The sequence below is a fragment of the Erpetoichthys calabaricus genome, chromosome 2 (assembly GCF_900747795.2).
Source record: "Erpetoichthys calabaricus chromosome 2, fErpCal1.3, whole genome shotgun sequence".
NCBI lineage: Eukaryota > Metazoa > Chordata > Cladistia > Polypteriformes > Polypteridae > Erpetoichthys > Erpetoichthys calabaricus.
The window spans coordinates 254,678,056-254,701,600 of NC_041395.2; the positions used below are offsets into that span (position 1 = coordinate 254,678,056).

The 23,545-nt window shown below is 39.9% G+C and overlaps 1 protein-coding gene across 31 annotated transcripts in view; it reads left to right on the plus strand.

Moving 5' to 3' along the window:
• ank3b (ankyrin 3b) overlaps positions 1–23,545 on the plus strand; it is a 643,030-nt gene that overhangs the window by 433,302 nt on the left and 186,183 nt on the right. For all 31 annotated transcript variants that reach the window (XM_051923878.1, XM_051923871.1, XM_051923889.1 and 28 more), the window contains one exon: positions 7,784–7,882. In XM_051923878.1, coding sequence (XP_051779838.1) covers positions 7,784–7,882 — 99 coding nt within the window. The remainder of the gene's footprint in view (positions 1–7,783; positions 7,883–23,545) is intronic.

A 23,545-nucleotide genomic window follows, 5' to 3' on the forward strand; every position in this document is an offset into this window, starting at 1 on the left:
TTGTAACATGTTGTAATGGAACAGTACACAAAATAGAAAAAAATGGGATGAGGCCTCAAAATAATACATACACAGACCAGGGTCTACACTAGCTTCCCCTGAAAAGGCTTCACAAAAGGCAGCCTAACCTGCCAACTCCACAGGCAGGCTTCAGGCCTGTCCAGCTCCCAAAATGGGAAACAGGCTTTTGAAGTTAAAATTACTTTAAATATCCCAAAAACGAATCAAAATGTCTCTCAATAGAAAGGAAAACCATAAACAACTTTTAGCTTGAGAATTAACTCCACAAGAATCCTTATAAAACAATTTAAATATATAAACAAAAAAGAACGAAAATGGCAAAATTGCAAAATAAGGCAAAAGGATTTGTCTAAAAGACAGTCCAAGGTGAACAAAACCAAATCCATAAAATAAAAGCAAAATCCAAGAAAAAAGCAATAATTCAAGAAGCCAGAAATATCAATATTCACAGTAAATAAAGCACACTCCAGACGTCAATGAAGCACTGAAGGGCCCACTGTCAGCTTTGAAATAGAAAGGCTGTGGGTGGTCCTTCAGCAGTGACATCAGTGTGGCTCTGCATTTTGGGGTTCCACCCAGAAAACAGTAGGAACACAAGAGAACATAGCACCCCAAGCAGATACTAAATAATAAATAAACAGAGCAATGTTAGCAAACCATCCATAATTACAATAAATCTATGCAAAATTATAATTTAAGATCAACAAAGCAAGTGCAAAAAAGGAAACTAAATATAAGCTAGGGAGCAAACCCAGGCTGTAAAATAACACACGTGCATTATAATTGTCTTTGGCAAGAGAAAGTGTCACTTTATGACGTAAGCAGCCGCACAGTTACTGCGACCAGCATTGTACATAATATTTGGCTTGGCATCTGAAACAACAAGCCAAAACAATTTAAAAAGTAAACATTTTCATCTTTTATCAAGAAACCTGAATTCAAATATACTGTACATGAACCCTGTAACAGTTTTAACTTATTACAGTTACAGTTATTACAGTTTTAAAGGTCTCAATTATGAATTAATTAGGGTAAGTTATGTTACTTTTATAGACCTCAAACCTTTTAAACAAAAGCAAACACTCCACTCAAAAACATACTCTTTTTAATCTGAATTAAATTTTGCCTTCAGATGGCCCATAAAAATATCCATGAAATATATGTATGGTACAGATAGCCTATTACAGATAAGTGAGATCAATTCAAAACTCTACTAAAAAAACTTTTATTGAAGTGAATCATGAATGATATGCTGTTTCAGGCCAAAAATACTATGTTTATATTGCTTTTGTAACACCATACTACTACAAACAACATAAATATCAAAGTGTTCAAGTGCAATAAAATACTGTTAGACAAATAAAAAAAATATTCCTAGATTTTGCCATATACCAAAATGATGCCAGGGTGAAAAGTACTATAAACGAAAAAGCACAAGTCAAATGGAAAATACAGTAAGACGTGATTCCAGGTGCACTAGCCAACAATATCAAATAATATAAATAATGCAATAAAAGTTGGTACATAAAGGTGCTCTTTTAGCATCCTTATTTTCAAGTCAATTCAGCTTATTTTTATTTAGAACTTGTTATAAGCTCAGAGCGCTGTAACAAGTTCACAGATAAAATGCCATTACAAAGTATTTCAATTTCAAAATGCACATAAAGTACAGATTAGTTTAAAATGTGCATTAAACAAGGCAACTTCAATCTAATTTATACAAAAGGATCCTAACAGTATATTTCCACTGATACAGTACCATTGTTGAGATATGCCCATTAGACAAAAGAGAAGAGGAAAACACAAGCTCCAGTCAGCAGCATCTCTGGGGAATCTAAATATATGGGTGGTCCATGACCAGTTATAACAAAAAGTCAAAGACAAAGTCAGACTTACAATCTTGTTTCTTGGGTGGAATAGGCCACCTAACCTAAAGGAATACTACACCCAAAAATGATCATTTTTTTATATGGTAGCCGAGATCTCATGTTTTCATGCAGAATGGTAAGAAAAAAAGTTTATGATACAACACAAGACGATCCTGGCCAATGCTGTAAAATGGCAATGTGAAAAATGTCTATTGAAAAAAAGGAAAAAAAATCTCATGTTACTTGTGTCACATAACCAACATGTCAGCTTTTTAGTCATATGTTCAAAATGTGCAAAACTCATGTTTTTTTGCTTTTTTTGCAATAATAATATTAAATATTTACTTCCGGAATAACCAGCATGCATCATTAACTTGGAAAGTAAAGCCTCATGGTGCTGAGTTTTTGATTTGAAGACCCACCTCTCCCTCTCAGTCATTAGTCAAGAGTTCAGTCTTAAGTTCAAAAAGTGTCTTCAAAGAGGTTTTCATTTCTTGTTTATGGTTATTCCAGAAGTAACTATTCCAGAATCAACTATTTAACAATATTTTAATAAAAATTGTGCATTTTGTACATTTTAAGCATATATCCAGATAACTGACATGTGGATTATGCAACACAAGTGATTGGAGTTTTGTTTCTCTTTCCCATGGAAGTTTTTCACTATCGGCCTTCTATTTATCATAAACTTTTTCTTTTCCATTCAGCACTAAAAAATGAGATCAAATTTTTTTCTTGGCCAACACCGAAAACTACATGGGATAAGCATCATATAAAAATATTTTTGGGTGAAGTATTCTTTTAACATAAACTATTCACCCTGGCAAGGCAGCTGTGGAAATATACCCTGATATGTCTTATCAATCCTTGCACAAACTCTGTTGCAATGTCCCTGCAGTTTCCCACTATCATCTGCAGAAGCTTTTCTTTCTCTTCTAATATACCTTCCATCGCTAAGCTGAGAAACACTACTCTAGGAGGCTAAGGAATAAGGAATATGCTAGTAGAAACAGTTTTGAAAATGTTCGTTAATCCAGCTGGGCATTGCAACATCACAGTGGAAACTGGCATTGTCCCAAATAATAACACAGTGTAAGTCTTTTTGTTCCTATTGAAGTATGGAAGCAAAGAGATGTACAGAGTTATAAGGACCCAGGGTAGCATGGCCCACCTTTATTTATGAACAAGCACATATTTGGGAGCTCATAAGGGAGGACTGGAACAGAAAGTAACTACATTTACTTTGAATGCAAAGATGCTTTGCACATTTATTCTGAGTAACTCTTTATTGCATTCATATCTGCCAACAGATGAGCAATGTCATGACTTTGACCATGCACTTTGCTTGCCTAGGGAATCCTGTGGCTCATAAGAATACAGTACTCAATTGGCTACTCTAATACAAGAAGCTCTAAACTCCTCTCAGTGAAGATTACAGGAGTCTGCATCTTGAAATGTTACACTTGATGGCTGAAGATCTACATCTGCTCAATTGACAATTTACTAATCAAAAAGCAGAACTCACTACAGCCCACTTTCTCAACTTTGATGAATTAAAATTACACTTTTTATTTCAAGACATATTTTATGTTGCGTGCATTGCCATTGAAATAAATAAATGAAGAAATAATTAAACAAATACATAAAAATAAGCAACAAAAACATATAGTTTGTCATATATTTATGTGATTTCATATCATTTTGCTATTAATAATTTATTGTCACATTTTATAAGTAATTTATTTACCTATTTGTTTAATAAATGTCTGAAATATTAGTCACTGTTTACTAGAGTAAATAAATAAAATCAAAAAACAAATTATGGGGACTGTGGTGGGTTGGCACCCTGCCTGAGACTGGTTCCTGCCTTGTGCCCTGTGTTGGCTGGGATTGGCTCCAGCAGACCCCCCGTGACCCTGTGTTCGGATTCAGCGGGTTGGACAATGGATGGATGGATGGAAATTATGGGGATTATTTTCAATAATTTCACATTTGAGAGGACATTGCTGTACTGTGTTGTGCAAATGTCTATATATTATGAGTGCAATTTTGCTTTTGCAGTTATATAAAGATGAATTTGTGTTTGTAGGTATGTATGTTTGTTCAGTTTGCAAATCCACACCATTGAGCATATCTATATGAAATATTGAACAGGTTCCCTATTTCTACAGGGAAAACTACAGGATATGTTTTATTTCAAAATGTTTCCCTCTAGGGAATTTATTTAGTGACCACGTCTGCACTTTACTCCATCCTGGGCAGCTCTGGACAATCCTGCTGGTTTAAAAATGTAAAGCATTACAGTGAGGTAGAGAATATGTGACTATTAGAAGTGTGAAGGAAAATGTTAGCTTCTTCACAATGTGTTCTTTTTTTTTGTTCTATACATATTGCACATTTCACGCTGCTTGCTAAAAAGACTGTACAGATATGAATTACAACTTCCATCTCTTACACTTAACTATGCACAGGGACTCCACTTAAAAATATTATGATTTTTTGTTATGTACAGCTGTCTCTGCTAAAAAAAAAAAAAAACATTAAGTGCTGTGTGTATTATTGTATCATCATCTAAAGTCAAAAATGCATGATGTAAAATCTTGCACATCTAAAGAGTTTGGATACATTAACTCAATAATATTTACTTCCTCAAACTTACCTTATTATTGCATGCTCATTATTACTGTTCAAGATAATAAACATATCTACATATACATAATATGATAGTACTAGGGTGTTGTACCGTGTTAGACATTATGAATGTAGAGAAAAGCCAAGCAAAATGACACCTTTTATTGGCTAACTAAAAAGATTACAATATGCAAGCTTTTGAGGCAACTCAGGCCCCTTCTATCACATCTTGCCTGAAGAAGGGGCCTGAGTTGCCTCAAAAGCTTGCATATTGTATAATCTTTTTAGTTAGCCAATAAAAGGTGTCATTTTGCTTGGCTTTTCTCTACATAATATGATAGAGAGACTACCGTATATACTCGAATATAAGCCGAGTCTTTCAGCACCCAAAATGTGCTGAAAAACGTCACCCTCGGCTTATATTCGAGTCAGGTCCCGCTGCGTGTGAGAGACAGAACAACACACGCGCCGTGCAAGAGAGAGACACACACACACACACGCGCCACGCGAGAAAGAGAGAGAGAGAGCTAGAGAGAGGGCTGGCCGCATAAGTCAGAGAAGGCAGTTAAAGAATGCACCGGGCTTGTTTTTAAAGATTTAAATTAATGTATGGTAATTTTATTGGTATTTATTTTGATTATTGAAACTTACCAGTAGCTGCTGCATTTCCCACCCTAGGCTTATACTCGAGTCAATAAGTTTTACAGTTTTTGTAGGTAAAATTAGGTACATTCGGGTCGGCTTATACTCGAGTATATACGGTATATCCTAACAATAAGAAAGAATCAAATACTCATCCATTTTTGTATCTGTTCTGTTCAGTTTAGGGTTGCTTTGGTGCAAGGCATAAACCTTATATATATACCTTATATACATATACTGACAAGCGAACATTGTCCGGAGTGGGGCCACTCAATAAATTTTTGAATGAAACATAGCCTGCGGTTTTCTCCTGTACAAATGGAAAATTATAAACTCGACAAACATACAGTACACACATACAAACATAAGTTTAGTTTTCCTGTATATATTAGATTACAAACCCTAACAAACTGTGGATAGAAACTGCCTCTGAATCTACTGGCACGTGTGCCAATGGCCCTATACCATTTATCAGATTGAAGGAGTAAGGAAAAATGACAGTGTAGGATAGACATGGTCTTTAATAATCCTGTTTGCCTTAGTAAAGCAGCAAGTGTTGTATATGTCCTGAACAAAAGGCAGCTGGATGTCGATAATAATGTGTGCCGCCTTCAACACCCCCTGCAGTGCTTTATGATCTTGAAGCTACCATACCAGGATATTACGCAGCCAGTAAGAATGGACTCCACTGTGCACCTGTTGAAGTCAGTGAGAACAGATGGAAAACACAAGCTGCCCGCAGATTTCTGAGGAAGTTGAGGTGGTGGTGGGCCTTTTTGACAAGAGATGAAATGTGATGCTCCCACTTCGGTTCATTAGTGATATTTTCTCCAAGAAATTTAAAACTGCTCACTCTCTCAAAAGCACCCCTCTGATGTAAATGCAAGCGTGTCGACCTTTTGCTATCTGATGTCTATAACCAACTTCTTAAGTTTCCTGAAATTAAGAGAGTATGTTGTGCTGGCACTCTTGAGTCAGACAGTAAATCTCTTTTCTATAAGCTGGATCATCATTGTGAATGATAGGGCCTACGATGCTGGTGTCATCAGCATATTTAATGAGTGAGTTTGAGCTGTGTCAGGTACAGTATGTCATCAAGTGATGCATGTAGAGTAACATGATTTAAAAAAAAATCCTTAGAGACAAAACCTGTCATGATTAAGACACATCAAGCTTCATTTAATATAAAACAGTGACAAACAAGAGAATGGAAGCAATGAATAAAATCAAATTTCAAAGAATTAAAAATTGAAAAAATACAGAATAGCCCTGCGGTGGGCTGGCGCCCTAACCGGGGTTTGCTTCCTGCCTTGCGCCCTGTGTTGGCTGGGATTGGCTCAAGCAGACCCCCGTGACCCTCTAGTTAGGATATAGCGGGTTGGATAATGGATGGATGAAAAAATACAGAATAACACATTGAGTACATTTAACCTGCAGAAGACATTGACAAAAAGCAGTATACAGTACATCAACCCTCTCTATAACTGACTGAAAGAAGGAGAGCTCTTTAAAAGTTCTGACTACTCACTGGCAATTTAAGAAAACATGAATTGTTATGTCCACAGAAAGAAAAGCAACTAAAGGTTCCTTTTATGAACAAGCTCAGGCAACTCCATTACAATTTTTCTTTTATTTCTTGTATTTATTAATGTATTTCTTAAATTGAATTATTTTATGAGCAAAATACACATCCAGTCTTTTTCTTATGGAGCAATGTGGCATTGATTTCACAAAAATTTATTAATCTTTTTCTGTAGTACTAGGGTGTTGTACCGTGTTAGCCGTTATGAATGTAGAGAAATCCAAAGATGCTTTTCAGTCCCTTGAATAACACATCTGTGATATAGATCTGCAGTAAGTTAAAGGATAATAAAAATAATAAAAAATTGAACTGCAAATGTCTGTCGGTCTGTCTGTCTGTCAGATATTGTAAGCCGTCAATGGGGCGATGTCCTAAAATAAAATTTTTGTCACTCTAATCAAATGATTAGTTCTGTAGTTTGGGTGACTAAGAAGGTATAGAATGTAGAACCTGGATTTATATTCAGCAGAACACAACTCATGGTGCTTAGGCCATACAAAACAAACAAAAAGTTGTAATCTTGAAACTTTAGGGAACTGTCCTAGGCTAAACAGTGCATTCTAAAAAGTATACTGCTGTAAACTTTGTTTCTTTGTATGACAGAATATTACTTTCTTCTTCCTTCCCTTTGTTTGATGTACCCCGAATGAACTCTACGATAGACCAAAGCAGATCATGAGATGGATTACACTGTAATTATGGTGATCCATCTTCTTTCATCTTCTTATATTTCTCCATTAACATAGGGGCCGTTCTCCCGACCAACGAGTTGTCGTCATGTTGTTCAACAGTGATGGGTAATAAATTGTTTTAGTGCACCGGTTGTAAATTCAAATCATTGCATTTTGATCAATTACGGTATGTAAACCCTTCAAAAAATATAAATTGACTGTAACATAAATTGATTGTGAAAAGTAAATTTTCATTCCATTTACTGACCTTTACTGAAGATGCAAAAAGTGTCATGGTTTGGTGCAAGAGACTGCTTCAGGGAGTGTTGAATGTAAACCATAACTCAAACTTTTTTTTTTTAACACAGAAAGGAAACACAGCTTTACACATAGCCTCCCTGGCAGGCCAAGCTGAAGTGGTAAAGGTTCTAGTCAGAAATGCCGCAAATGTGAATGCACAGTCCCAGGTAAGAACCTGCTCTTCTCTTTGTAATGCAGAACACTAAAAGGTTGCTGGGTGAAAGTATACAGAAAATGGAAAGGATTGCTTTCATGTTGTTGATCAGGACTATGTGCTGCATGTTTGAAGGAGATTTTATTACTAAATTACTTTTACATTTACATAATGTCTTAATGTGTGTAGTCTGAAGTTTGCTCAAAGAGTGCCTGTGAGTATCAAATGATGTTGCAGTATGTTTAAAAGAAATTTAAGGCTCTTGAGTAGCCATCAAAACACTATAGACTGAGTAGTGCTCCAAGATGTGTGAACATTTAAAAAGCAGATGTGGCATCATCTGACATATAGCTGAACTGAAATAGGGATGGCACTGCTTTGTCTATTAAGTAAAGCAAGTTTTATTCCCCTCAACATTTTATTATGATAATGGGTGTACTTTACCAGTGTAGTCATTTTGCTTTATAATTCTGTGGCTGAAATCACTTAACTTTTTCAGTAACATTTGTGGAGAAGTCAGGAATTTGCTTTTGTGCTTGGGGTCTTAAACCACTGTACATTTAAGGTACATAAGCATATCTTTTCATACAGCAGAGTGTATTTCATTTTATCTTGTTGAAATTTATGCCTTCAGTGTATGTGTATACTGCTTATTTTGAAAGGTTCTTTGTTTAGTCAGTTGTGTCTTAACATTCCTCATTTACAGAATATAAATACTGCTAATTTATTTTGATCATAAATATGGACAACACACAGTGAAAACATCTATTAATTGCAAATAACCACAGAGAAAATGCAATATTTTCTGTAAGAAGTGTATTCAATCCTAAATATACTGTATGTGCTTGAATAATACCTGTTCTGTAGTCAAAAATCAGATGGTAAGTAAATGTAATGGTTAACACTACTGCCTTGTAAGAATGACGAGTTGGTCTCAATCTTCAGCCTAATCAGTGTGTGGAGTTTGTACATTAAGTTAATTGTTGGCTTTTAATTGACTTGCTGTAACTGTGGACAATGACTGGCATTGCCTGTTAGTTCCTATATTGCACACAATACTTTCCATAACCCTGTACTAGAAAGATGTTAGATGGTGAAAGATGGCTAAATATAACGTAATGTTCCATTTTTATTCAAAAATACAATGTTCAATATATGTAAATTAAAGAAACACCTCAGCCAGTCAAAAGCTCTTGAACACCCTATTTTTTGTGTGTTTACTTAAACTTCAAGAAATGTGCTTATTGTAAGTACTCTAAAATTGAGGGATATAGATACATGTGAACTGAGAAATGTTTGTGGCCTTTTATTTTATCATAAATAATTTTAGTCTAATTGGAAAGTGCCTAGATTAGTGTTTCTCAACCACTGGGTCACAACGCAATTTTGGGTCACGAGTTGCTATTGTTTATAATAATCGTTGTGGATCATGGGTGGGTTGCTGAGATGCAAATGCCAGGTAATGTTAGGGAGAAGGCAAGATTTATTTATATTATTCAGGGAAACTGAAAAAAAATCTTAAGATGTCTCTGAGCACTACATTGTACACTATCAAAACGCATCTGGAAACTCGAAAGAATTCTGATTCAAAATGTTCTGGCAGACCTAGATCAACAACAAAATCAGATGTCCAGTACAGAAGACCAAGAAGACCAAGTATACCAGTTAACCATAAAGGAAGTAACATGATTTAATGGTGTTTTGCTAGCTCTAAATTTGGTGGCCTGTCCTGACTGTCAAAAATCCTGAACCAAAAGGGCTACCACAGTATTTTCCAGCAGTGTGCAATTTATCCAAAACTCTGTCAGAACTATTTGAAGAAAAAGCAAGACAAGAAAATGTTGAAAGAGATGACATGAACATCACCTGACCTTAACACTATTGAGTTTCTCAGTTGTTTATTATTTTTCCTTGATTAATTACCATTATGTCTTGCTTTGTTTTGTGTGGAGCTTGTAGTGAGTGCATTTTACTAAGAAATTTCCTGTGTTCAAAAACTTTTGACTGGCAGTCAAAATGAGAATATCCAAAGAAAGCTCACACTGATATTGGGAGAGCATTCAGACTCCATAAGGACAGTTCCAGGAACATGACTGAAACTAATAAGTCTTGGGATGCAGAATAAGGAATAAGTACCAGATGTAATTTAAAATTAGCCGAAATGTATGTTTTTTTCTTAAAAAGACACATGATGAATAGAGGGAGATGAAAAAGACTAGACAGACAAAAAACCTGCTTCCTTTCTGGTGCTGCCTTTAAAGTAAAAATTGTTACCCTGTGTGTTCAGACAGTTGATTTCACCACTTTCACATGTCCTCGTATGCCACAAGAGTGTTTCCTTTCATTTCCTATTTACTCTCTCTTTTTGTCAGTACCTCTAGCCTCCATTTTAGAATTTAACTTCTTTCCCAGATTTAAACATAGGAGTTCACTGAAAAGAGGAAATGTGTAAAGTTCATCCAGGGCTCCCACAAAAATGCCTGCTTTAAATAGTTCTTGACTAGTTTGTATAGGCATTTTTTCAATATGTTCAAATGAAAAGCTTCTCAGTGGTACAGATCCCATCTTCTCCAAAAGGTACCTCAGTCTACAATTGAGTTTTGCCCCTTTTCTTTATCAAGATCTGAACTATTCCTCCCTCTTACCAGAACTAGCGCATGACACAACAGAAATTCAGAGAAAGCAATATTCCAGTTCTCCTTCTAGGTGTTATGATTCAGGGATTTTGGATATTATGAATATAATTTTTGTACTTCTTTGGTAATTATGCGGCCATTTTTTACACTTGTTATAAGTTTGAACTGTAAATTTTATTTATTTTTGATGCCATTCTGTTATTTGTGAGTACTGCAGATTTTAGGGTTTTTTTAACAGCAGCAGCCATGCTGTTGTTGGCAACTGTGCTCCTTTGCCCCTAAGTGACAACAGGAAGTTAAAGCCGTAACTCCATGTTTAAGATGGCAGATGCAAAATCTTATGTCAAGGGATCACTAAAATCATTTCATAACATAGCTAAGAATAGAAGTGGCAGACTCTTCTTACTGTACCTATGTCATTTGACAATGACTTCTCGGCCCTCCTTGAATCTGTCAGGAGCTTATCCAGTTACTCGGTGATACCTTCTACCTCTGTATCAGGAATGAAACATACAGTATGTCTCTTCCTGTCTTTTTTGCAGACCTGTGTGTCTGTGTTCCTAATAACTATGTCCCCTGTTATCATGAATTCCCTTTTTTTAGGGCTAGTTTAGAGTAAAGTATTCCTAGTCTTGACTTGCACCCTAGAGATATCGGGGTCATTTTTTCAGTTCTGCAGGACCTTCTTTTTACATATATTTTCCTCTCCACTGAGAATAAATGTAATCCTTTGTTTATATTCTCTGTATTGAACCATCCATCCATCCATCCATTGTCTCCCGCTTATCCGAGGTCGGGTCGCGGGGGCAGCAGCTTGAGCAGAGATGCCCAGACTTCCCTCTCCCCGGCCACTTCTTCTAGCTCTTCCGGGAGAATCCCAAGGCGTTCCCAGGCCAGTCGAGAGACATAGTCCCTCCAGCGTGTCCTGGGTCTTCCCCGGGGCCTCCTCCCGGTTGGACGTGCCCGGAACACCTCACCAGGGAGGCGTCCAGGAGGCATCCTGATCAGATGCCCGAGCCACCTCATCTGACTCCTCTCGATGTGGAGGAGCAGCGGCTCTACTCTGAGCCCCTCCCGGATGACTGAGCTTCTCACCCTATCTTTGAGGGAAAGCCCAGACACCCTGCGGAGGAAACTCATTTCAGCCGCTTGTATTCGCGATCTCGTTCTTTCGGTCACTACCCATAGCTCATGACCATAGGTGAGGGTAGGAACATAGATCGACTGGTAAATTGAGAGCTTCGCCTTGTGGCTCAGCTCCTTTTTCACCACAACAGACCGATGCAACGCCCGCATTACTGCGGATGCCGCACCGATCCGCCTGTCGATCTCACGCTCCATTCTTCCCTCACTCGTGAACAAGACCCCGAGATACTTGAACTCCTCCACTTGGGGCAGGATCTCGCTACCAACCCTGAGAGGGTACTCCACCCTTTTCCGGTTGAGGACCATGGTCTCGGATTTGGAGGTGCTGATTCTCATCCCAGCCGCTTCACACTCGGCTGCGAACCGATCCAGAGAGAGCTGAAGATCACGGCCTGATGAAGCAAACAGGACAACATCATCTGCAAAAAGCAGTGACCCAATCCTGAGCCCACCAAACCGGACCCCCTCAACACCCTGGCTGCGCCTAGAAATTCTGTCCATAAAAGTTATGAACAGAATCGGTGACAAAGGGCAGCCCTGGCGGAGTCCAACTCTCACTGGAAACGGGTTCGACTTACTGCCGGCAATGCGGACCAAGCTCTGGCACTGATCGTACAGGGACTGAACAGCCCTTATCAGGGGGGACGGTACCCCATACTCTCGGAGTACCCCCCCACAGGATTCCCCGAGGGACACGGTCGAATGCCTTTTCTAAGTCCACAAAACACATGTAGACTGGTTGGGCAAACTCCCATGCACCCTCCAGGACCCTGCTAAGGGTATAGAGCTGGTCCACTGTTCCGCGACCAGGACGAAAACCACACTGTTCCTCCTGAATCCGAGGCTCGACTATCCGACGGACCCTCCTCTCCAGGACCCCTGAATAGACTTTTCCAGGGAGGCTGAGGAGTGTGATCCCTCTGTAGTTGGAACACACCCTCCGATCCCCCTTCTTAAAGAGGGGGACCACCACCCCGGTCTGCCAATCCAGAGGCACTGTCCCTGATGTCCATGCGATGTTGCAGAGGCGTGTCAGCCAAGACAGTCCTACAACATCCAGAGCCTTGAGGAACTCCGGGCGTATCTCATCCACCCCCGGGGCCCTGCCACCAAGGAGTTTTTTGACCACCTCGGTGACCTCAGTCCCAGAGATGGGGGAGCCCACCTCTGAGTCCCCAGGCTCTGCTTCCTCACTGGAAGGCATGTTAATGGGATTGAGGAGGTCTTCAAAGTATTCCCCCCACCGACCCACAACGTCCCGAGTCGAGGTCAGCAGCGCACCATCCCCACCATATACAGTGTTGACACTGCACTGCTTCCCCTTCCTGAGACGCCGGATGGTGGACCAGAATCTCCTCGAAGCCGTCCGAAAGTCATTCTCCATGGCCTCCCCAAACTCCTCCCACGCCCGAGTTTTTGCCTCAGCAACCACCAAAGCCGCATTCCGCTTGGCCTGCCGGTACCTATCAGCTGCCTCCGGGGTCCCACAGGACAAAAGGGTCCTGTAGGACTCCTTCTTCAGCTTGACGGCATCCTTCACCGCCGGTGTCCACCAGCGGGTTCGGGGATTGCCGCCACGACAGGCACTGACCACCTTCCGGCCACAGCTCCGGTCAGCTGCCTCAACAATAGAGGCACGGAACATGGCCCATTCGGACTCAATGTCCCCCACCTCCCTCGGGATGTGGTCGAAGTTCTGCCGGAGGTGGGAGTTGAAGCTACTTCTGACAGGGGGCTCTGCCAGACGTTCCCAGCAGACCCTCACAACACGTTTGGGCCTACCACGCCTGACCGGCATCCTCCCCCACCATCGAAGCCAACTCACCACCAGGTGGTGATCAGTTGACAGCTCCGCCCCTCTCTTCACCCGAGTGTCCAAGACATGTGGCCGCAAGTCCGACGACACGACCACAAAGTCGATCATCGAACTGAGGCCTAGGGTGTCCTGGTGCCAAGTGCACATATGAACACCCCTATGCTTGAACATGGTGTTCGTTATGGACAATCCGTGACGAGCACAGAAGTCCAATAACAAAACACCGCTCGGGTTCAGATCAGGGGGGCCATTCCTCCCAATCACGCCCTTCCAGGTCTCACTGTCATTGCCCACGTGAGCATTGAAGTCTCCCAGCAGAACGAGGGAGTCCCCAGAAGGTATGCCCTCTAGCACCCCCTCCAGGGACTCCAAAAAGGGTGGGTACTCCGAACTGCTGTTCGGTGCATACGCACAAACAACAGTTAGGACCCGTCCCCCCACCCGAAGGCGAAGGGAGGCTACCCTCTCGTCCACCGGGGTAAACCCCAATGTACAGGCTCCAAGTTGGGGGGCAATAAGTATACCCACACCTGCTCGGCGCCTCTCACCGGGGGCAACTCCAGAGTGGTAGAGAGTCCAGCCCCTCTCAAGGAGATTGGTTCCAGAGTCCAAGCTGTGCGTCGAGGTGAGCCCGACTATATCTAGCCGGAACCTCTCAACTTCGCGCACTAGCTCAGGCTCCTTCCCCTTCAGAGAGGTGACATTCCACGTCCCAAGAGCCAGTTTCTGTAGCCGAGGATCGGACCACCAAGGTCCCCGCCTTCGGCCACCACCCAACTCACACTGCACCCGACCTCCTTGGCCCCTCCCATAGGTGGTGAGCCCATGGGAAGGGGGACCCACGTTGCCTCTTCGGGCTGTGCCCGGCCGAGCCCCATGGGTGCAGGCCCGGCCACCAGGCGCTCGCCATCGAGCCCCACCTCCAGGCCTGGCTCCAGAGTGGGGCCCCGGTGACCCGCGTCCGGGCAAGGGAAAACGCCGTCCAAAATGATTTTTCTTCATAGGAGGTTTGTTTAACCGCTCTTTGTCTCATCCCTCACCTAGGACCAGTTTGCCTTGGGTGGCCCTACCAGGGGCATAAAGCCCCGGACAACAGAGCTCCTAGGATCATTGGGACACGCAAACCCCTCCACCACGATAAGGTGACGGTTAAAGGAGGGGCTGTATTGAACCGAATTTCTGATTAAGGTTTGCACTGTGAACGTTGCCTGTATATATAGTATGGTGGCCTCTGGTGGTCAATATCCTTCTAGTCAAAGAGAGATTTTTGTGTCTTGTGTACATACTGTATATTTGCATTGCAACAGATAAAAGATGTCTACAAGTTGTATATTGTGTGGTGTCTATATTTTGATATTTGCCTTAAAAGTTTGGGACATATCATTTTTTATAACTCTACAGTTCTTTTTACCCATATGAGTAACGTTTTTAAATAAATGTATTTTATGGAGAGATTTTTTAATGTTTTGAATGACACAAGCTTTTAGAATCCATTTTGTATTTGGTCCTAGAATACATCACATATATTGTTAACATTAAATAAGAGAAGAAACACAGTAAATCCAATTGGTCCTCTCTCTATCTCCTTCATGACCAGAGTATGATGAAGTCCATTTAAATCAGGCGACACCACCACACCCCCTCCGCTTTCTTTCATGCATCTCAAAGCACCCTGTCTTCTTTGCCTTAGACAGGGTGAGTTAACTGATAGATGCACGTTTAGTACCCAGGGAAAGGTGGATAACAGGGAAGCACTCGATATATTTTGAGTAATATTTGGTATATTCACTAGCTATACATGGCTATGTAGAATTAAATATTTCTAAAAATGAACAGAAAGTGATTAGAACATTTGTTTCACTGTTGGAAAACTGTACACAATTCGCATAACAAGGATAAAATCAATGCATCATAAAAACTATTAATGTTTAAACCAAATAAATAAATCTTTCTGATGAGAGACGTAAAAAATGTAATTTATATGTCTTGTCCTGGCTTTGCATTGGCTGAAATCTTGCCTTGATCTTGCAGAGATGACTAGACGCTCTGTGCCGCCTATGAAATTTAATCATGTGCATCTGGAAGTGTGACTCACAATGTCATGTACCAAAATACATAGCAGAAAAAAACACTTTCTCACCCTTCATCTATAAGATCAGGTCTTTGCTGTTTCACTTAGCTGCATTGTTACGTGGTCAGCATTAATAATTAAGGTGGGGGGGGGCAGCAATTCTAGCAAATCTTGCATCTAATATGCAGTGCTTGTGTATAAGTTAACCTGTGTTTATTTGAACATTGTTATTATTAGCTTTGTTATTAGTAACACTAGTTTAATGGATTGCAAGCAGCTGGGAACAGAAACAATAACACAAGATATCCAGATATTGATTGCCTCAACCCCTCATCAGCTTTGCTTAATTCTAGCAGCTTCAAAGTGTTCATATCCATTAGAAATTATTACATGTGCAATTAAATTAATTCGATGCAATCTCTCAATCAATATTATATTTAGCACTAATAACAGCATTTACCATCATGGATATACAAAATGCTAAGTATAATATAATCAGCACAGCCAGTATAAATAAACATAGAAATTGCAGCATTGACAGAGCAGTTTTAAAATCAAACTCATTTACAAATATAAAACTGCAAAGTAGACTGCATGGGTTTCAATGTAGCATGTTAGACTCATAAATGAGGTATTAGGAATAAAAAAGGCAGAGGGAGCAGATGGGTGTTTAGACTGGACTTGCATGTCAAAAGCAAAGCAAGTAACAGAATTTTAGAACCTAAAGGTCATTAAGCTGAAAATGAGTTTATAAGAGTTATACTAAGCAATGGATTTTTGGAACATTAAGAATAAGCTCATTGATAGATCTCAATTCTGTAAAGGGTGTAACCAGCACAGATAGATATAATTGTTGGAGCAACTACTTTTATAATTTAAAACCAACTAGATATTAAACCGGGGAGCTATTATAAATGAAATGTCTGATTATAGAAGTCAACACTACAGCAGCAGCATTCAGAGAATGTTGTAACCTGCCAACACTTTGTGCAGTGAGACTACTGAAAAGAGAGAAAATGATGACATGATAAACAAAGTAAAAACATTTTTTGTCAAAAACAAAAACAAGCACTTAAAAGTAGCTAATGCCTAAAACAAAGCCAAGCCAAATATTAAAACTGTAGTTATGGATAAAGTCAAAGCTCAAAAATGGAACTGATACATAATCACAATTTGGTCTTGCTTTTTATATTTTATTGGTTTAAAAGTTCTTGGATGACTTCCCACCACCTCAAGTTGAATCCCAGCAAGACTGAACTCTTGTACATCAAAGGCAACTCATCTCCGAATCTTGACCTTGCAATCTCTTTTGACAACTCAGTTATCGTCCCCTCAAAAACGGCAAGAAGTCTTGGTGTCACTCTAGATGAAGAATTGTCTTTTTCTCCACACATCAGCAACCTCTCCAGGTCCTGCAGATATCTTCTTTACAACATCAGGAGAATCCGCCCCTTTCTCACTACAGAGGCTACTCAGCTTCTCGTCCAGACCTTGATCATCTCTAAGCTGGACTACTGCAGCTCTCTGATGTCTGGACTTTCACTAAAGGCAACACGACCACTTCAATTGATCCAGAATGCAGCTGCAAGACTCATTTTTAATATTCCCAAATTCTCACACACTACACCTCTGCTGCGGAACCTGCACTGGCTCCCTGTGGCTGCCCGCATCAGGTTCAAAACCCTAACACTTGCCTTTAAGGCCAAAACTGGAACTGCACCACCTTACATATCAGCACTGGTTAAGCAGCGTGTCACTTCTCGCTCTCTCAGAACATCAAGAACTGCTCGTCTCAAACCACCCTTACTTAAAAGAAGAGGACGACATGCATCAAGACTCTTTGCAGTGTTGGCTCCTCAGTGGTGGAACGAACTTCCTCTTGCTGTATGAACAGCGGAGACCCTCACTGTCTTCAAACGTCGTCTGAAGACACACTTCTTTAAACAGCACTTCTTTAAACAGTCCCCATACTTTTTTTTTTTCTCTACCCTTTTCTCAAAAAAAAAAAAAAAATTTTGTACTAACAACTTACTATTTTCTTCTAGCATGGTTTTGTGTACAACTTGGTCAGCGGTAACTTGTTAATGACAGTAGATTTAATCCTAGCCTTAAAGACTGAAGAACAGTCGTAGACTACTAAGCACTGTTGTAAGTCGCTCTGGATAAGAGCGTCTGCTAAATGTTGTAAATGTAAATGTAAAATGTAAGTTACAGAAACTTTGCTATTAAAATAAAAATAAAACAAAAAAGAGAACCATGTTTGTAGGTTAAGGATAAAAAAAGAAAAGGTGTGTAGTCTGAAATTACACTGGCACATGCAAGATTATCAGAAATATTAAAACAGGATTTCAAAATTGATTGCCTGAACCGTCATCAATCACCTCTGCCTAATTCTAGCACCAAAACCACAAGTACTCCAACTAACACACAGGCAAGCAGTTGAATATGCCATTGTAGGCACAGCTTGTGCAGCATTCAATCAGAATATAGGGTAAGGTTTAGTTTGGATTACAACAGATTAATATGCTTTTATTCAGCCTTAAATATAAGTCTAATTTTGTGTCTTCCAATTTTGTGCATTTCAAGCTCATATTCTAAATAATTGATTTCAATGGTCAATTAATTATTCACTATAATCTATGTACATAAATAAAATAGTGGGTATGTAATGAAGAGAGATACACAGCAACAGAATAAACTTAAAAGTACACAGTACTATCTTTATAAAGATGAAGACTACATTATCATATGCATGGACAGTCCTTTGATCTTGTTACAAGAATTTAATTTCAGTTTTGTAATTTATTAAATGCTGGAAGTTTCTTACAGCCCATTACTGCCTGCCAGTCTTCTAAATTAAACAGTATCCTGCACAACCAATAGAAGAGCTGAAATATAGTATATATTAATTTAATCAAAGCAGTAAGTGATTAGCATCACTAATTAAAACCATATAATTGCAGAGAAGAATCAAGTTTTATTAACATTTTTTTTGCCAGGCAGCTTAAAAAACGTTTAAAACTTCTACAGAGTGAGGTTGTATGTTTAAATGTTGTGTTATTGCAACTCACGCTTTTAACAGAGACTCATGGGGGTATTCTGCATAAAGTGAAATTAGACAATATTGTCCTAAAAGACAGTTGGACCTGGAAACATAGTATTGAGGAAGAGCCAAAAGAATAGTCAAACATATTAGTGGAGTATAATATCCTATGCCAAAAGTTGCATGTAAATTAAATCAAATGTGAGGCAAAAATTTGTAAACCAAAAGAAAATGAAAGAGGTAAAATATCCGTAACTCAAAACAAAGATCAAACCGGCAAATACTAGTTTAGAAATCTAAATAGTTGGAGACTAAAAACAGCACACTGCTATGTTTTATAGTGATGAAATGATGGTGTCATATGACACAGGTCACATGACTGGCAACCATCAAGCATGGCAAAGAAAAACAACATAGTGATGCCCATGAAAAATAAAATGGTGTCATGAATAAATCATAGCAATAGCAGTAAATAATAGTTGCTGATAAAACTGACTCCACATCTTAGAACTGTTTATGAAACAGGTGTCCATTCTTTATTTATTTATTTATTTTTACAGATCGCCCATTGTAACTGTTTTGTAACAGACAATCAATAAGATTTTATTCCATACAGCACTTTTCACATCATGCACTATCACAAAGCTTTTAAGTTTACAGATACTTTTATAAATCAAAGGATTCAGACATTAAGAGAAAATATATGCTGGAAAAATTGACTTTCTAAAGGTCACACACAACCCAATATAGAAGATTGTCACCTAAGAAGTGATGACTCTTACATGTATGTTTATTTTAAAAAAAGTGTGTTTTTGTTACAGTATATATTTCACTATTAGAACTGTTTTTAATATTAGGGCTATGTTAGGGAAAATCAGTAAAAGCTTCATTTTGCAACATGCAAGTTTTATAAAGAAAACAATAATGACAATTATTTAGAAAGAAGAAGAAGAGGGGGGAGACGTGTCCAGAGGCAGGAGGAGAGGAGAAAGTAAAGAGAGTGGAACTGAGGGTAGGAACTTTGAATGTTGGCAGTATGACTGGTAAGGGGACAGAGTTAGCAGATATGATGGAGAGAAGGAAGGTTGATATATTGTGCGTGCAAGAGACTAAATGGAAGGGGAGTAAGGCCAGGTGGACTGCAGGTGGATTCAAATTGTTCTATCATGGTTTGAATGGTTAGGAGAAATGGGGTAGGAGTTATTCTGAAGGAACAGTTTGTCAGGAGTGTTTTGGAGGTGAAAAGGGTGTCAGGCAGAGTAATGATTATGAAGCTGGAAATTGGAGGTGTGATGATGAATGTTGTTAGTGCATATGCACTGCAAGTTAGGTGTGCAATGGGTGAGAAAGAACATTTTTGGAGTGCGTTGGATGAAGTAGTGAACAGTGTACCCAAGAGACAGAAAGTGGTGATTGGAGCAGATTTCAATGGGCATGTTGGTGAAGGGAACAATGGAGACGAGGCGGTGATGGGTAGGTATGGTGTCAACGAGACGAATGCAGAAGGTCAGAGGTTTGTGGATTTTGCCAAAAGGATGGACATGGTTGTGGTATTTTAAGAAGAGGGAGGAACATAGGGTTACATATAAGAGTGGAGGAAGATGCACACAGGTAGATTACATCCTATGCAGAAGAGTTGATCTGAAGGAGATTGAAGACTTCAAAGTGGTGGCAGGGGAAAGTGTAGTTAAGCAGCATAGGATGGTGGTCTGTAGGATGACGTTGAGATCAAGAAGAGGAAGAGAGTGAGGGCAGAGCCAAGGGTCAAATGGTGGAAGTTGAAAAAGGAAGACTGCAAGGTTGAGTTTAGGGAGGAGGTGAGACAGGCACTGGGTCGCAGTGAAGAGTTGCCAGACAGCTGGGAAACTACAGCAGATGTAGTAAGGGTGACAGCAAGAATGGTGCTTGACGTGACATCTGGAAAGAGGAAGGAGGAAAAGGAAACCTGGTGGTGGATAGAGGAAATACAGGACAGTATACAGAGGAAGAGAATGGCAAAGAAGAAGTGGGATAGTCAGAGAGATGCAGAAAGTAGACAAGAGTACAAGGAGATAAGGCGCAAGGTGAAGAGAGAGGTGGCGAAGGCTAAGGAAAAGGCATATGATGAGTTGTACGAGAGGTTGGACACTATGGAGGGAGAAAAGGACCTGTATCGATTGGCTAGACAGAGGGACTGAGCTGGGAAAGATGTGCAGCAGGTTAGGGTGATAAAGGGTAAAGATGGAAACGTACTCACAAGTGAAGAGAGTGTGTTGAGCAGATGGAAAGAGTACTTTGAAAGGCTGATGAATGACGAGAACGAGAGAGAGAAGAGGTTGGATGATGTGGAGATAGTGAATTAGGAAGTGCAACGGATTAGCAAGGAGGAAGTAAGGACAGCTATGAAGAGGATGAAAAATGGAAAGGCCGTTGGTCCAGATGACATACCTATGGAAGCATGGAGGTGTTTAGGAGAGATGACAGTGGAGTTTTTAATCAGATTGTTTAATGGAATCTTAGAAAGTGAGAGGATGCCTGAGGAGTGGAGAAGAAGAGTGCTGGTGCTGATATTTAAGAATAAGGGGGATGTGCAGGACTGCAGTAACTACAGGGGAATAAAATTGATGAGCCACAGCATGAACTTATGGGAAAGAGTAGAGGAAGCTAGGTTAAGAAGTGAGGTTATGATTAGTGAGCAGCAGTATGGTTTCATGCCAAGAAAGAGCACCACAGATGCAATGTATGCTCTGAGGATGTTGATGGAGAAGTTTAGAGAAGGCCAGAAGGAGTTGCATTGCATCTTTGTGGACCTGGAGAAAGCATATGACAGGGTGCCTCGAGAGGAGCTGTGGTATTGTATGAGGAAGTCGGGAGTGGCAGAGATGTACGTAAGAGTTGTACAGGATATGTATGAGGGAAGAGTGACAGTGGTGAGGTCTGCGGTAGGAGTGATGGATGCATTCAAGTTGGAGGTGGGATTACATCAGGGATTGGCTCTGAGCCCTTTCTTATTTGCAATGGTGATGGACAGGTTGACAGGCGAGATTAGACAGGAGTCCCCGTGGACTATGATGTTTGCTGATGACATTGTAATCTATAGCGATAGTAGGGAGCAGGTCAAGGAGACCCTGGAGAGGTGGAGATATGCTCTAGGGAGGAGAGTAATGAAGGTCAGTAGGAACAAGACAGAATACATGTGTGTAAATGAGAGGGAGGTCAGTGGAATGGTGAGGATGCAGGGAGTACAGTTGGCAAAGGTGGATGAGTTTAAATAGTTGGGATCAACAGTACAGAGTAATGGGGATTGTGGAAGAGAGGTGAAAAAGTGAGTGCAGGCAGGGTGGAATGGGTGGAGAAGAGTGTCAGCAGTGATTTGTGACAGACGGGTATCAGCAAGAGTGAAAGGGAAGGTCTACAGGACGGTAGTGAGACCAGGTATGTTATATGGGTTGGAGACAGTGGCACTGACCAGAAAGCAGGTGACAGAGCTGGTGGTAGCAGAGTTAAAGATGCTAAGATTTGCATTGTGTGTGACAAGGATGGATAGGATTAGAAATGAGTACATTAGAGGGTTGGACGGTTGGGAGACAAAGTCATAGGGGCGAGATTGCGTTGTTTTGAACATTTGCAGAGGAGAGATGCTGGGTATATTGGGAGAAGGATGCTAAGGATAGAGCTGCCAGGGAGGAGGAAAAGAAGAAGGCCTAAGCGAAAGGTTTATGGATGTGGTGAGAGAGGACATGCAGGTAATGGGTGTAACAGAGCAAGATGCTGAGGACAGAAAGATATGGAAGAAGACAATCCGCTGTGGCAACCCCTAACGGGAGTAGCCAAAAGAAAAAGATGAAAACAAAGGTTTATTGCTGCCTTTTAAATGGATACATTTTACATTACAATTAAACACCCTGTCATCTTTTCACTCACATGAACATGTCACTGCTGAATTGTTAATGTCTTTGGATGTTCACTATCGGTCTTTTTGGAGTGCCTGCGTACATTCTCTATACATCATCCATCATGATTGTATACATCAAGTGTAATTCTTTGATTCTTTCTGAAATTACTCTTCTTAAAATGTATACAAACAAGTGCTGCTAATTCAGATCAGCTAAATACCAACAGGTAATCTGTGATTTAGTAGACACACAACCTTTCACCACAAAGCTGTACTTAAAACATACAGAGTCAAAAGAGCAACATTTTGATCATAATGCATGTAGTGATGTAGCATTTTTTTGCTTGTTCATGATAATAATAATAATTTTATCATTTCAGTACAGTTTTGCAGGCAATATTAATAAATGCACAAGAAATTGACAAGGATAATCAGTTTATCAATCATTTTACTGTTCTAGATATGAAGCAGAGAGGTCTGTTTCAACTGTATCATCAAATTTGAATTTCAGTCAAAAAACTGCAGCTTAATTGTAGTTCTTGGAAAAATGAAATAAATATCTAGCTTAACTAAGCTTTCAAATGTTAGTGGTAGGTCCTGTTTAAAATGTAACATTTCAGTCCTGTCACAGATCAGTCTGTTTCTTCTCTTATCTATAACTGCTGACCATGCACAAAACAAACAAACTTTCACTGACCACTCACACAGTGCTGAGAGATGTTTCAGTACTAAGGTAGCTAAGGAGGTGAATCAAATTATATAGCTTGCCCAGTATTAGAGAACACTGTCTGATATCAAGATATTAGGCTCAGATGGCTATGTCTGAATTTGAACCTGAAGATTACACAGAAAAGTAGCTGCAATACAGTATAAACAAAACACACACATACTCACACACCAATTCTTTTTTTTTACTTTATTTCGCTAGCATTGTGGCTGCAAAGCATAGCATGTGTCTATGATGTATACATTGTTGCTTGAAACATGCATATGAAAACTCAAACTTTAGTGATGGCTTGACAGGTTTGGATCCCTAGTCCTGGGGCTCTGGGCCCAACAAGACATTGGGGGACATTCTCTTGCCCAAACT